A 15,291-nucleotide genomic window follows, 5' to 3' on the forward strand; every position below is an offset into this window, starting at 1 on the left:
GCTCCACCCTTCATTGTCTATACCAGTACATCTAGTGCAGGGCTGCAGGAAGCTGGAGTCCGTCCCAGTTCACTCTGCCAGGTTGACGAGTGTATCACATGACTGACGTATAGATAATTCACCCTCAGTTCACAGCAGTGGATGATTTGATCTAACTGGTACGTCTACACACTGTGCCAGGAAGCTGTGGTGGGGGAGGGGCCCAGCTGCAGCTGGCAGACTCAGACTCACTGTGGTCTCCTTCTCTGCTGCTCTCTGTGGTACTGCAGCCTGATCAGTCAGTCATTGTGTGTCAGCTGCTGTCTGTGAAGATACACCTTTACCCTGACGAGGCGAGTCACCACTTGTTTTATGTACAGTGCAGCATTCGTGCCCACGTTAGTAAAATCATGTGACTGAGTCAGTAGGTTAGTGCAACAGCTCAATGTGATGGAAAACAATTTACATTTACTTTTATAAACACGCGCCGTGGCCTCACCTGTGAGCCGCCTCCCACCTGCTACACAGTCTGGTTACATCTGTCACATGACAAAATAACACACTGATACACGTTAAACAAACCGTGACACAGCGTGTGCTTATTCAAACACACACACACACAATACTGACTCTCGCTACCAACATGTCGCCAAGTCCTTATCCGACCTCACCTGTGCCACAGACCAGCCAATCAGTGAGGATCAGAGCGTACAGTCATCGGACATGTGGTTGTCTGGACTGCAGCTTTGGTTTGAAGCATGAAGACACACATTGTCCTCCAAGAGCTGCTGAATAAAAAACTGTTTTTCTAACTCAGTCAAAGACACAAAGATAATATATAATCAGGGAACTACAAACACGGTTATCAAATCAGGTATGAAAGGAAGGAATGATTAAAATGTACTCCTCCGTGCAGCCACATTTTTGGCAACGTTCCCATAAGATAACTCATGATGATGCTGATGATAAAGACGTGTTCATATAATCATGAGATCTGACCAGTTATTTTCCCCTGATTGCAAGAGAGTGAAAAATGAAACTGCAAACAGACTCCTGATTAAAACACACACACACACAACCACACACACACACAGGAAGACGTGCACTGTCTCTGGTCTTGCCAGTCAGGTGAGAAAAAAAAACACTTCAGCATTGAGGCTCAGTATATAAGAGGCTCCGCTTTCACATCAGGTCACTGTGACAGCGTTTAGACGAAGGTAGGAATCTGAGAATACATCAGCGTGAGATCTCATCTGTCACTTTTCTCTTCTTCTTAAATGAGGATTTCATTTAACAACAGTCACAGCAGCTGTGAAGTCAATTCTGCTGCGCTGTTTCTCACTGTAACTGCACCAGTCTGAATGTATAGTGTTAAACTGAGCTAACAGATTAAAACTATAGTGTTAAACACTAAGTGTTGAACTTACTGTGATCGTCTGAGATGCAGCTTTTGTGTTTAAAGGATTTTAACATTTTTCCTCTCGTATGTTTCTGTCTCTCTTCCTCAAAGAAAACAAGCCTCCAAGCTGAGATGGATCCGTGTGTGGTGAAGTGGAAATTCTGTGAGTATTTTGCAGAAATATTCTTTTCTTTCATTTAGAAGAAGTTTTATAGGTCTGAACTGCTCCCTCTGCAGTCTCTGTGTTCAGCAGCGTAGAGTTTTTTGGGGTAATATTTGTGGAACGACTCTGCGCTGCACTTGATCTCTGTCTCTGTCTGCGGTTTTGACCCACTGAGGAAATCAGCTCTGTTCAGCGACTGCAGCTGTGCTTTCCAGCAGGAAGTGGTCACGAGTCCAGACTGACTTTCTTACATGATGAAATGAGGAGTCGTCAGTCTTTACCAGAATCAATGGACACAGAAGTCACATGCTGAGTAGAAGAAGTGAGATTTGTCAGTGCAAACCTCACTAAGACGTGACTACATCTCATTTACAGAAGTGAAAATCCTAAATGATGCACACTGCTGTTGTATTTCATTCACTTCAGATCATTGTCCCTGCATAAAGTCCCAGCTGGGTTCAGTTTAAATCACCGTGTGTCAAAATGTTTGTGTGTGAGAGTGTTTTCTGTTCACTGAAGTAAAAAAAAGGCAACCTGGTGCTAATGACTGAAAACTGTGCTCAGTTAAAACAGTGTGAAGTTTGTCTACAGGTGATTTGTCTGTCTCCACAGGACGGTTATAAATCCTTTGATAGTTTCCTCTCACAGTGAGTCCTGTGTTCTCCTGTCGTTGTGTCTCCAGTTGCTGTCAGTGTCCTGCTGTTCACACTGTGCCACGGCCACACAGCTGCTGTCAGCCTGAAGGAACAGCTGGCCGACTGTCTGGAGGACAAAGACTACGAGGAGCTGCTGCAGACTGTGAAGACCGGCCTCCCGCACATAAACACGTCCCATCATGTCGTGATTGTTGGAGCTGGCATGGCTGGACTGACGGCCGCCAAGCTGCTGCAGGACGCAGGACACAAGGTACAGTAAGGTGCATTAAGACTCATGCATTAATCTGTTTTGGAACTCAGATTGTCCCACCATGATTGGACTTTTTTTCAAATCAGAATCAAACACCTTTGACTAACCATTTCATTCATCTTGAACAAGGTAACCATATTAGAGGCTAGTGGGAGAGTGGGAGGACGTGTGGAGACCTACAGGAACGAAACAGAGGGCTGGTACGCTGAACTGGGAGCAATGAGGATCCCAACTTTTCACCAGTGAGTAAAAAATATGCTTTTAATTTGCTTTTCTCTGAGAAGAATGTCTGATTTATTGTGATCGTTGTTACCTACATCACACTCTCACCTTTAGCTGGTCAAAAATGCTCCTTGTTGAGTTGTTAGCATAAAAAGCAATACCAGTGCTTAAAGAAGGTCAAACATCAAGAGTGTCCCAGTCTCCCAGTTCTCTCACTTTTGCATTAATGAACTAAAATCTCTGAACTGATAAGGAAATGCCGCACACAGCAACCAAGTGTCCCAACTCGTACTTTCCAAACTTCAGGGATTTTCCAGTCACACGCTCGTGACCTTGTGTCTTCACAGCATCGTCCGCTGGTTTGCTGAGGAACTTGGGGTCAAGCTGAATAAATTCACCATGGAAGACATCAACACCTTCTACCTGGTCCACGGTCTGCGGAAACGGACGTACGCAGTGAAAGCAAACCCCGACATCCTCAAGTATGACTTGCCTGAAGGAGAGAGAGGGAAGTCAGCTCAAGAGCTGCTACAGCGAGCTTTGCAGAAGGTGTGGAGGATGGAGAGGGAATCTGTGGTCTGTTTTATAGTGTTTATACTAAAAGCATGTGATACCACAGCTGAAAGATAATATCCTAAATACGAAGTTTTGAATATAAAACCCAAAATGTCTGCGTTAGCTCGGTTATGGTGACGGACATCGAGTGAGTAACTGAAACTGATCTTTTCTGTAGGTGAAAGATGAAGTGGAGGCAAAAGGCTGCGAAGCTGCGCTGCAGAAATACGACCACTATTCTGTGAAGGTAAAGCATCATGTGATTCCTGAAACACGTCATGTGAATTACGTGTGGTTCATCAAACGGTTAACGCGAAAAAGTAAATGTAAAATTGGTTTAATTTAAGATTAAGGTGAAATTGGTTTTCGCAGGAATATCTGAAACAAGAAGGAGGTTTGAGCGCAGAGGCAGTGAGGATGATCGGAGACTTGCTGAATGAGCAGAGCCTCATGCACCTGGCTCTAACCGAGATGATCTACCTCAACAGCGACGTCAGCGACAGCACCGTGTAAGATTCATTTCTGCGTTTACATGTGTCCTGAGCAATGTTAGAAAACACTTTGTGTTAAAAGTTAGAAAATCTGCTCTCAGTTCAATGTGAATGAATTTTTTTTTGTTTTGAAGGTACGATGAAATAACCGGTGGGTCGGACCTTCTCCCCAAAGCTTTCCTCAGTGTACTTGATGGCTCCATCCTCCTCAACTCCAAGGTCAAGTGCATCACCCAGTCAGATCAGGGTGTCAGTGTATGGTATCAGACGGGTCAACAGTCCTCTCTGACGGACCTTGCGGCGGACGTCGTCCTGGTAACGACCACAGCCAAAGCAGCCCTCTTCTTGGACTTTGAGCCACCTCTGTCCATCAGAAAGATGGAGGCCCTGAAGGCGGTGCACTATGACAGCTCCACCAAGATCATCCTCACCTTCAAAGAAAGGTTCTGGGAGGAGGACGGCATCCGAGGAGGAAAGAGCATCACCGACCGGCCCACTCGTTACATCTACTACCCCAGCCACAGTTTCCAAACAAACCAGACCATCGGCGTCCTTCTGGCTTCCTACACCTGGTCTGACGACTCCCTTCTCTTCCATGGAGCGAGTGATGAAGACCTGAAAGAGCTGGCTCTGAGAGATCTGGCACAGATCCACGGCAAGAAGGTCTGGTCTCTCTGTACGGGGGTGGTGGTGAAGAGGTGGACCTTGGACCCTTACAGTCTGGGCGCCTTCGCTCTCTTCACACCCTACCAACATATAGAGTACTCTAAGGAGCTCTTCAGAAGCGAAGGAAGGATTCACTTTGCTGGTGAACACACAGCCTTCCCTCACGCCTGGATCGAGACGGCTATGAAATCTGCAATCAGGGCGTCTGCAAACATTAACAAAGCAGCGCACAAAAAAATGGCTACCGCTCAACACCGGCACGAGCTGTAGGGAGTTAAATCAGTGGAATGAAGTTTTGGTGTCAGCGGTGGAGGGTGTGAGGCGTAGCGTTGCTTTAAGGGCTGTATCCAATGATTATTTTCATTACTGACCAATCCACAGATCGTTCTCTCCATTAACAAAGTGTTCATCGTAACTTTGCAGAGCCCACAGTGAGATCTTCAAATTGTCCACAATGCAACAATATTATTTTTAAAAAAGCTGCAAATCCTCATGAATCTCACGAAATGTTTTGCCTTTTTCTTGAAAAATCACTGAAATAATTAAAGTTGCCAGAACAGCAGATTAATGTCAGGGGGCTGTTTACTGAACCCTTTGTTTTGAACTCTTTTGTGTACAGTTGGACTCTGATTAGTTCACTAGTTTAAGTTCTGTTAGTATTTCCTGTTTTATTTTGAAGGTATAGCCCTTGTGTATCTTGTCTTGTTCTACTTCCTGTCTTTGTCTGGTTTCCCTCCATTTCTGATTGTCTGCCCCGCCCTAATTGGTGTCACCTGTTGCCCATTGCCCTGTGTCCCTGTCAGTTTGTCTGTGTGCCTGAGTCTGCCACTGTGTTTACCTGTGCTGGTTCCCTGCGTTCCTTCCTGTACCTGTGCCTTGCATCTTCCCCCTCGTGGACTTACATTGGTTGCCTTTTGTTTTCAGGTAAGGACTTTTGGAGATTGTTTTGTGTTTCCAGGTCTTTTTCACTCCTTTGTGGATGATTTTTTGTTCTCTGGCCCTGAACTTTTAGTTTATTCATGCTTCTTGGGTTTTCTCTTCCCTCGTGTTCTTTGCTGCCTTAGCTGTGACAGTTAATTTGCTTATGATTGACTGATCGGGTAATTGTGGTAAGATGCAAAAGAAAACAAAAAACAAAACAGCGTAACACAATAAATACAAAGCTTCCTTCTGCCCCTCAATAAAGAGTTTATCTGGCACATTGACAAAGGGCAACTGGTGCTGTGCTGTGTGTCCACCTCAGCTCGTCTCTGCCAGCAGTTACACAGACATTCTTTTGTTATTTTAGTCAGATTTAGTTTGGTCCGTACACGTTTACAATGACAGCTGTTTTTTTTTTTTTTTCCATACAGAGACACGTGAACATAATCCAGATTTTGCATGTTAGAGAACGTTTTCTTATCTTTGACATTTCAGTTCAAATTTGATCTGCATCACAAACCAAACTCTAAGATGCTCGAGGGACACATCACATCACATCTAACCTTCTTTTCTAAAACCAGTTCTAATTTATTTTCTAAGTTCTCCTCCTTATGAGTGAAACATACTAACACATACTAACACCTAATTTAACAGAATCCTCCTCAGATTGAACACAGTCCTTGTCCTTTACCTGTTGCTGCTGCGGGAACAGGGCAGTTTACCTGCTCTGTGCAGGTACAGCAGAGGTAACACCAGACTGCTGGGCAGAGTCATCCAGTTTGCAGATATCAGCACCGCACAGCCAGCTGCGTAACTCAGCAGCTGCGATTTGTCCAGACCGAGAGAAACGAGAAACCCTGCAAAAAACAGCCACAGCACCCCCATGATGGCCACGATGGTGTGGAACGCCCTCTGCTTTGCTTGGTCGACCCGCTCGCCGTCCCCGGCCAGAACCCGGAGAACACAGATGCTGCAAAAAGACACGACAACCAGAGAAAAGACCAGCAGGCAGAAAAACGGGATGTAGGGAGGATCAGGGAAGTGCAGAGCTGTTAGACCAATCCATCCGAGGCCCAGCAGCCAGACGCACCCGATGCTGATGTTTCTGATCCTGACCCCGCCCGACTGTCTCAGGCTCAGGTAGGCGATGGGGTGAACCACAGCCAGGTACCGGTCCACGCAGGTCAGCGTGTGAAAGGATATCTGACCTGGGAAAACAACAGCGCTCACGTGAGCCCCCACTAGAATCAAGTCCGAGCGACCAGCGCACGAGCCACTGAAGTAAAAGGTGACAGCCAACAGAAAGATCAGCTCCACGGCAGCCGTGTGGTAGGTGATCATGTCCGAGTGGCTTGCTGTGGCGAAGGATCGCTGCTGCCGCCATCGCCGCTGACCCATGCAGAGGACGAGGATGGAGAGAGGGACGATAAGGAACAACTTGGTGATGATGAAGGAACTGGAGATGGAACTTCCATTTTCCACACAGTGCAGCACGAAACTGTGAGAGGAAGAGGAGTTGACGGACATGTTGGTTTGTGTGGTGGTGCTTTTAGAAAAGGGAGAAAAGAGGAACAAAAATAAATCACAGGTCAACAGTCCTTCATTTTTCTTTCACAATTCTTATTCAGCACGTTTGCAAATTAGAACTTATTCAAAAACACACCAACAGTAAATCAGCAGCTCATTAAAGTTAAATATCCAACGTTCACAGTTGCGTATGTTTTGAGCAGATATGCGTAAAGTTAATTCAAACAGTAAATGGACGTACAGTTGATGAAGAGAGGAAAACAGTATGAAACCTGAGGGAACAGTTAGACGTTAGACACCAGAGGAAAATGTTTTAAATATGAACTGAAGATGAAAGTGTGAGGTAACTGAAGTTCACCCACCTCCTCAGCACTGTTTGTTCTCCTGCATCACCAAACTCACTGACAGCTGTTCACGAGCATCTGGTTCATATATGTGAGTGTGCTGATGCTCGTTTGTGCCAAACAGCAGCAGGACTGTGGGTTTGGGTTTTTTCGTGCCTCTGCCTCTGAGCTGTAAATCATGGCAGGCAAATGTTCCTCTCCCATCGTTCTTCCACAGCTGTCAGACCCGTATCATTTATTTCATCTGCGTGACAGGATTCAAATGACCTGCGAACACAGACTGCTGTTTATTCAAATGAAAGCGTCACGCAGGTGAGGAGTTTCGCTGCGTACAGGCCGCGGTGCGGTGGCCATGTTTTGTCAGGTGCTTCATAACGACCGTGGGTTCAAACCATAGTGTTCTGCAAATAAAGCTGTGGTCATTATTTTACTAAGTGTGACTCTGGTCAGGGGCGACTCCTGATCCACGCTCTGTTAGTAAAATGAGTCACTTCGGTCGTAACCGCACCTGAAAACACGCGGCGACTCACGTCACTGGCTCTGCAACGTGATTGGCTGTGATTAGATACAACAGATTCCAGAGAACAGGTTTTATTTGCACTTTAACATTTAATCATGAAAGAATCCAACGTGAAGAAGCACAGTGTCCATGTTACCAGACAAAGCAAAGACGACTCATGTCCATCAGAGTCCAGGTTCATTTGTCTGTATGAGCTGTATATTTACAGGAGCCTGGATCTACAGCTTGTATCTACACTGCTACACAAACTGTTTATACAACAAACACACACATAATAATAACTCAGATGAAACCACACACCACAGTACGACCCCACGATGACGTGTGCACGTTTTTATCGTCGTTGTCGTCTTATTAAAAAGAAACTGATCCCTGTGGCACAACAAACAAATCTGATCAGTGTTTAAAGGTTAACGGATCAAATTCACATGAAAAAAAAATCTAACACAGCTTCTAAAAAAAAAAATCTATTTTCAGCTACACTTCCTTCAGATGGTTCCCTGAAGAATTTACAGCAACTTTTCACTGAATTTTCAGAAAATCTGCAAAAGAAAATGGAATTTAATGCGTTTCCTTCCACCACAGGAGAACGATGCATCGAGAGGTGGCAGAGCTCCTTCTCAGGTCAGTGCTGCACCACTGCACTACACCACTGCACTGCACCACACAGTGTCAAATAATGGAAACACAAAGACTTTGTGTTTATGTTTGTTTCATGTACAAATTTGCCATCATTTTTCCTTCAGCTCGATGTTGTGCTGTTCCCTTGTAATTCACTCGTGTGTCTCGTATTGTCACAGACTCTGATCTGATCCAGGACTCATCCTGATCCAGTGTTGTGTCTGCAGCCGGGTAGTTTTCCCGCTCGGTGCAGAAACAGCAGGGGTAACACCAGACTGCTGGGCAGAGCGAACCAACTTTTAGCGGTTACCATTACACAGCCAACACCGGTGCTCACTGTCGGTGAGATAACCATCGCATTGCAAAGCAGACTGCCTCCAAACCTCATCGACAGCACTCCCATTATGACTGTGATCGTGTAGAAAGCCCTCTTCTTTGATTGGTGAACAGTGAACCGGTTCCCTCCAGCCTCCCCCGGCCGTGGGCGGGTCAGGACGTAGAGAACAGACAGGCTGCAGAAAGTTATGCTAAGTAAAAGTAAAGTTTGGAGGCCGATGACCATGAAGCTGTTCTCAGGGAAATGTTTGAGCAGCGCCATGAAACTCGGCCCTGCAAGGCCCAGAAACCAAACACAGAAGGTGGTGATGTCTCTGACGCGAACCCCGCTTCCCTGTCTCAGTCTCAGGTAGATGAGGGGGTGGACGACAGCCACGTAGTGCTCCACACACGTCAGGATGGGAAAGAATGTCTGTCCAGACCAGAGGAAAGCTGCAATATTGAACGCCAGCTTCTCTATGTCTGGGACGTTGGCATAGGTGCTGTAAACGCTCATGATAGACCCAGAAACTCCGATCAGCTCTATGATAACTATGTTGTAGGTGAAGAAGTCAGAGTGACTCATGATGGCTGCTGAGGAACGCTGTTGTCTCCATCGCTGGACTCCCAGATAGAGGACGAAGACAGAGAGAGGCAGGAGGAGGACGATGCTGGTGAGGGAGAAGGTGGCGTATGTGTACAAGAAGTCTAAACATGAAGGGCTGTACAGGGAGAGGTTGGAGGAGGGGAGCTGAGGAGGAAGGGAGTCATTGGTGGAAGACGAGTTGCTGACGGACATTTTCAAAGAGCGGAGGCCTGGAGAGAAGGTGAGAGACAGATTTACAGAGAAGGACAGTCAGTGTCACATCGTCAGGGTCCCACAGATCTCTGAGTTCATGAGACACCTCAGTCAGTCGGTTCACGCCCACTGAGTGAGGTGGAGCATGAACGGGTGATAACTCAGCTAACCAGACATCAAGATGTGAAAATGTGCACGATGGTTACAAAACACTCAAGGACGACATGTGGCCGGAGCCATGAATCATAAATGTCGCAGAACCTGGTACAAATCAATTTAACAGTCATGACCTACAAGATTTGAACTTAGTGACGTGAGCAGCTTTGCTGTTTCTCGACATTCAGACCTTTTGCTGCTTTTTCTGGAAAATGTTTTGAACCTTTTCCATCTACACTTTTTTCCCTTCACATATCATTAGCTCCTTTTGTTAGTTCTAAAACACTGACGACGAAATCCCTGATGAGATGATTGAAAATGTCTCACCTCAGCGAACGTGTTGGCTCCTGATCTTCTGTCTCCTGCGTTTTCAGAGTCGCAGCGTCTGTGTGGAGGTTTGTGGTGCGAACACACTGGGACATCTGTGTGTGTGTGTGTGTGTGTGTGTGTGTGTGTGTGTGTGTGTGTGTGTGTGTTTCGCTTCCTGTGGAAAAACCATCATCCTTCATTTACTTTGTGATTCTTACAGTCCTGAAAAGATTTACATGAGACTTGTCGACTCTTCCCGAATGTGAAGCTCGTACTTTCATTATTGTGCATCCTCATGTTAATGAGCTCATCATAACGTGTTGCTATGCTGTGTGCATTTCATGCAAAGCTCAGGGAAACCTATCACCCTGCATACCACCCTGTCCTGCATCCAGAGAGGGTTTCAGTGCAGCTGGTGATGTGACGGGCGTGGTCCAGCTGCCCCGAGCTGATCGAAGATGGAACAATGCAAAGAGAAAATTTGCCTGTCGTGATTCATCTCTATAGATTTATTATTTATTGGTTTTGCAAAATGCAAAGAAGCTGAGGTCGTCCTGCCGCCGATCAATCACACAGATCACATCTGACAAAAACAACGCACGCACCCTCAGGTGAGAGCAGTCGGTCGGGTTGGTGACGCCGCAGAGCAACCGTCAGGAAACGCTGCGGACCAGGTGAGTGTGATTTAACACCTACAGAGTTCATCAAAACACACGTGCAGAGTAACAACGGCGTCGCTCCTGTTGTTCCAGGTTTATGACCAAATTCTTTCTGCTGACGAAAGAGCAGCTTTCACTTTGGGCTAATTTCATTTGCGGTAGGAGACCTCCACAAGGTGTGTGGTTGTTATGAGGTGCAGTTGATGGACATTTTCTCTTTACATCTCTCTACACCTTCTCTGTGTTCTTCTTCATCTCACTCTCTCTGTTTCCAGGTAAATGGACAGATCAGTCAACTCTTCCACCAACGCCTCTGCTTCCTCCGTCCAGCTCTCGATCAGCTCCTGCCTGCAGTCCAGACGTAGTCATTTCATCTTCACGGCCTTCACCGTGGCCAACATGCTCCTCCTGCCTCTCTTCGTCCTCGTCCTCTTCATCGGCTGCCAGCGATGGAGGAAGCAGCGCTCTGTTTCCACGGCAGCGATGACAAGTCACTCTGACATCTTCACCTATAACCTGGTTGCCCTGGAGCTGATCAGCTTCCTGGGGGCTTTCTTTTATTGCATTGGCAGCTTAACAGATAATGAAAGTGTGATATGGGCGGGGATGGACATGTTCTCCCTCAGCTCACCTGGACAGAATCTGTTGCACCTCTTCACCTGTGTGGAACGCTACCTGGCTGTTGTTCACCCCATCAAATACCTGGGCCTGAAGCAGTCAGCAGGGGTCAGGGTCAGAAACATCAGTACTGGGTGTGTTTGGCTGTTCTGCGCTGGATTTCTGCTCGTAACCAAAGTTCTCAGCAGAACTGTCAGCGGCATCACATCTCCCTGTCTCCTGCTTGTCACCTTAATTCTTGTCTCTTTCTGCAGCCTCTCTGTTCTCTGCGTTCTGATTCGCCCAGGTCCTGGGACTGTGGGCGGGGCCCAGTCAAAGCAGAGGGCCTTCTGCAGCATCGCAGCCATAATGGGAGTGCTGCTGCTGAGGTTTGTGGGAATCCTGATTGGCTTTGCGATGTACTTGACGGAGCTGACCGACACCCTGTGTGTGGTGGGGACATCTGCGATCTGGCTGACTCTGCCCGGCAGTTTGGTGTTACCGCTGCTGTTTCTACACAGAGCGAGAAAATCAGATCGAAGCCTCTGTCAGTAAAACAGACCTGATCTGATCTGATTAAATAACGTGGAGTTTAACATTTTCAACTTAGTCTAGAAAGGTAAAAAAATAAAATTTAAGTAAATATATATATATGTATGTATATGTGAAATAGGAAATGTATATGTGAAAATCGATGGAAACTCTAATGGACTCTGGTTCATGGTGGTGGTAAAATTCAAAGAAGCCTCAGGTTCTCACGTCCAGCTTGTGGAAAAAGTAGCAGCAGTTTTCACACGTATGTGCGACTGTGTCATGTTCCCCTCAGGATGAACTGTTAATGTTTCATGCAGCGCCACCACCAGGTCGACATGAACATGGTAAATGTTATACCAGCTTAACATCATAAAAGTGATCTGCCACCAAAGTTCTGTATGTACATTCACACAATCTGCATGAAACAATTTGAATAAGCACCTGTCTTTGTCCCCAGATCATTTGAATCCTGTCAAACATAATGGACCGATGACATGAAGCACAGCTACTGGGATGGAGCTGTGTCAACGCTGCTGCAGAGTCACATGAAATCCCGTGTTTGTGTTGGGTCATGTTTGTTTGTTTGTATTTCATGGTTTTGAAAATTCATGTGGTCCTGAAGTGATTTTGGAACTTACAATACGATAATTCATCCAAAGAATAAATATCACATGAGCTACTCTCATCTGTAAATGTGTTTCTTTCTCTTAGCCTCGGCCTTCATTGTCGTCTGTGCACCTGGTAAGTGACGACGTTGTGGACTCAGTCAATCCTCATCTCTGTTATTTATGAAAAACGTTCCGTGCTGAAAATAACACGTTAACCAGTCCCAGCTTCATGTGTGAAATCTGAGCAAAACTGGAGTCATGTTGTTTCCCAGAGACTCAGAGGTCACAGGCAGGTGCCACTGGAAATGCCAACACCTGAAAAATGATGAGTGTGTGTTTGAGTTTATGATTTATTGTGATTATTAATCGTTAAAGGTGTGATCCCACACCTGAGTTTAGAGTCAAAGGCTGTGCACGCTGTTGTGTCTCATGTCTGATAGTTTGTCTCTCGGCTCTTCAGCTGCTGGACCTGAGACTTCGTTTACATCCACAAACCACAGGATGAATCTGCTGCAGGAAAACTGGCAGTTTATTCAGAAAATGTTTAGAAAGAGTAGGTGGACATGTCACTTCAAAACTATGGTCTCTGATCTACTGCTACAACAGCATCCACTGCATGTTTTAAATACTATCACACTGATTTTTATTTCTATTATTCTTTTTTTTTTTTTTTAGTATTAAACGATTAAATAATTAATCATTTCAAATGCTCTGAGTATTTTCTAAGAGTAAGTTAATAAGATAAATGTTTCACAGATAAACTACACCCACACTAACTTAACACCTGGAACATGCGACAGCATCATAACCGCTGCTCCACAAATATAATCAGACAGCAAACATATCGTGACCTCATGAGAATATTCAACTCTAATCTCATCTAGATCTCTGTAAACTCTTCATCCTGACTCGTTGCTCTGTCCCCAGCAGGACAATCGTCCCGCCCTGTGCAGGAACAGCAGGGGCAGAAACAGGTTGCTGGGCAAAGTCAACCAGATTCCAGCATTCAGCAACACGCAGAAATCTCTGTGCACCAACAGCAACTTTGCCAAGCCAATACAAATGAGATATCCAGCAAACCTCGACAACAGCGCTCCCAGTACGGTCACCATGATGTGGAAAGCCCTCTTCTTTGATTGGTCAACCCCAACCCTGTCTCTGCCCGCCTCCCCGGGCCGTGGGCGAATCAGAACACAGAGAACAGAAAGACAACAGAACAACACAACGATTATGAAAAAACCCAGGAAGAAGAGCGAGGAGATGATGGAAAAACTTTCATGATGCAGATGTTTCGTAGCGATCCACACACAGCACAGCAGCCAAGTACAGCCAACGCTGACTTCTCTGATCCTCATCTTCACTGGTTGTCTGAGGTGCAGGTAGGCGATGGGGTGAACAACGGCCAGGTAGTGCTCCACACAGGTGAGGCAGTGAAATAAAGTCTGCCCAGGGAAAATAAAGTTGAATAAGTAACTCCCCAACATAGAGAGCTTCTCATTACCTGTGCAGATGCCAAAGCTGTAGAAGACGAATCCTGAAACACCGATAATCTCCATCACGACCAGGTGGTAGGTGAAGAGATCAGTCTTTGCCCCGTGAACAGAGCGCTGTCCCCTCCATCGCTGGACACCCATGTAGAGAATGAAGATGTAGACAGGGAGGAGGAAGAGGACGCTGGTGACGGTGAAGGACACGAATATGACGGTGCCGGTAGTTGAGAAGAGACAGTGTATGAAGTTAGGAGAGTGGGAAGAGTTGGAGAAGCTGGAGTTGACAGACATGACCTGTGGAAGAGGACGGCAGGTGAGAAAAAGAGGATGTGAAGGTGGAGGTGTGGAGGTGATGGATCAGACTAACTGCAGTAAAATCATATGGTATAAATGTAACTGAACTACTGCAACAAGCAGCTGATTCTGAATGTCTCCCTGCAGGAGGTCCGTTACTCTCCGTGGTACAAATATCCACACTCACACTCACAACAAAAGAAACACTCAGCTTTAACTGTCACTGACTCTCACATCCTGGATTTACTGAACCAGAACAACATATCATTTATTCAACACATTAAAAGTGACAAACCTTGTCAGTGTGATATCTCACAGTCCGTTTCCTCTAAACTGAAGAAGCTGCGTCCTCTGCCTGGTTCACTGCAGACTGCCGGACCCAGGTGTCCTGTCGGGACAGGTATGAATTTTATCATTAATGTGGGTGTGTCTTGTGTGTGTGTGGAAAATAAACAGGACTTCAGGTTCTTTGCATGTTACCAAACCACGAGCGATCACCTGATTGATTCTGGCCTCGTGCTGCACAGCGTCGTTCCATTTGCATGCTGTGGTGGGCGGGGTGTCGGGGGCAGAGGGTCATTTGGTGGCCAGTTGTCCACCATGTTGTGGTGTGTGTAAGCGCCCGTCGTCAATATGACATCAGAGTTCTCACGAAACCAAACCACAACAAATATCTGCCTTTTTGGAATCGATGCTTTATTTCAGTGCGTGTGAATGTTAAAGAGCGAGTCCATAACAGGTAACAGACGTGACAGATAGTAAATACAGAGAGAAAGAGCAGGCAAGTGACACTGTAAGAAACTGCTGAGTTCTTCAACAGCTGTATTCCAAAATACTACATATCCATCTGAGGAGGAAAGTAAAATGGACGTACGATGTTGTTCATGTCATGGTGCAAACTGACAGCGACACACAACCAATCCACCAAACGTAGCATGTTTCTGTTGTGCTGATTTTTTTTAAAAACATCTTCCCAGCAGTGAAAATGCAGCGAACGTTCCCTCACATGGATGTGTGCTCTACAAACGAGCCGATGAGCTGGAGATAACTGCTTTGAAATATTTACTTACTGTATATTTGCAATAAATGCAAGGAAAAAAAAACCAAGGTTACTGAGAAGGCAATTCCATCATATCAGCTCTGAAACAACATTCATATGTGAGACTGACATTAAGGCTGAATATCCAGCAAACAAAGCCCAGATGAATCACACGGA

General features: G+C 45.9%; 2 protein-coding genes across 4 annotated transcripts; both read left to right on the forward strand.

The window, feature by feature from the left end:
• Positions 1-1,123: 1,123 nt before the first annotated feature.
• On the forward strand, positions 1,124-4,943 carry LOC121177351 (L-amino-acid oxidase-like). 2 transcript variants are annotated; one of them, XM_041031653.1, is made up of 8 exons: positions 1,124-1,196; positions 1,490-1,541; positions 2,224-2,447; positions 2,577-2,689; positions 3,017-3,245; positions 3,403-3,471; positions 3,597-3,733; positions 3,850-4,943. In XM_041031653.1, the coding sequence occupies exons 2-8, from the start codon at positions 1,511-1,513 to the stop codon at positions 4,649-4,651; spliced, it is 1,605 nt and encodes a 534-aa protein (XP_040887587.1). In that variant the 5' UTR covers positions 1,124-1,196; positions 1,490-1,510; the 3' UTR covers positions 4,652-4,943. The 2 variants fall into 2 exon arrangements, with proteins under 2 accessions (XP_040887587.1, XP_040887588.1); XM_041031654.1 differs by lacking the exon at positions 1,124-1,196 and having other exon boundaries at positions 3,017-3,218.
• Positions 4,944-10,299: 5,356 nt separating this feature from the next.
• LOC121177396 lies at positions 10,300-12,246 on the forward strand. Of its 2 annotated transcripts, XR_005893236.1 has the most exons (4): positions 10,300-10,567; positions 10,646-10,728; positions 10,828-11,768; positions 12,141-12,224. XR_005893236.1 is itself a non-coding variant. In XM_041031726.1 (3 exons), exon 3 carries the CDS (start codon positions 10,832-10,834, stop codon positions 11,702-11,704), a length of 873 nt encoding a protein of 290 aa, XP_040887660.1. In that variant the 5' UTR covers positions 10,300-10,567; positions 10,646-10,728; positions 10,828-10,831; the 3' UTR covers positions 11,705-12,246. The 2 variants fall into 2 exon arrangements, 1 of the variants encoding a protein (XP_040887660.1); XM_041031726.1 differs by having other exon boundaries at positions 10,828-12,246.
• The last annotated feature ends 3,045 nt before the right edge of the window (positions 12,247-15,291 follow it).

This window comes from Toxotes jaculatrix, chromosome 23, assembly GCF_017976425.1.
Source record: "Toxotes jaculatrix isolate fToxJac2 chromosome 23, fToxJac2.pri, whole genome shotgun sequence".
In the NCBI taxonomy this organism is placed as follows: domain Eukaryota; kingdom Metazoa; phylum Chordata; class Actinopteri; family Toxotidae; genus Toxotes; species Toxotes jaculatrix.

What these genes read in the sequence shown, in the direction of transcription:
- LOC121177351 (XM_041031653.1), top strand. Translation starts at nt 1,511, where the DNA reads ATGGATCCGTGTGTGGTGAAGTGGAAATTCT. An exon ending in TGTGGTGAAGTGGAAATTCT is followed by an intron (nt 1,542 to 2,223) that starts GTGAGTATTTTG and finishes TTGTGTCTCCAG; the next exon opens with TTGCTGTCAGTGTCCTGCTG. An exon ending in TGCAGGACGCAGGACACAAG is followed by an intron (nt 2,448 to 2,576) that starts GTACAGTAAGGT and finishes ATCTTGAACAAG; the next exon opens with GTAACCATATTAGAGGCTAG.
- LOC121177396 (XM_041031726.1), top strand. Translation starts at nt 10,832, where the DNA reads ATGGACAGATCAGTCAACTCTTCCACCAACGCCTCTGCTTCCTCCGTC.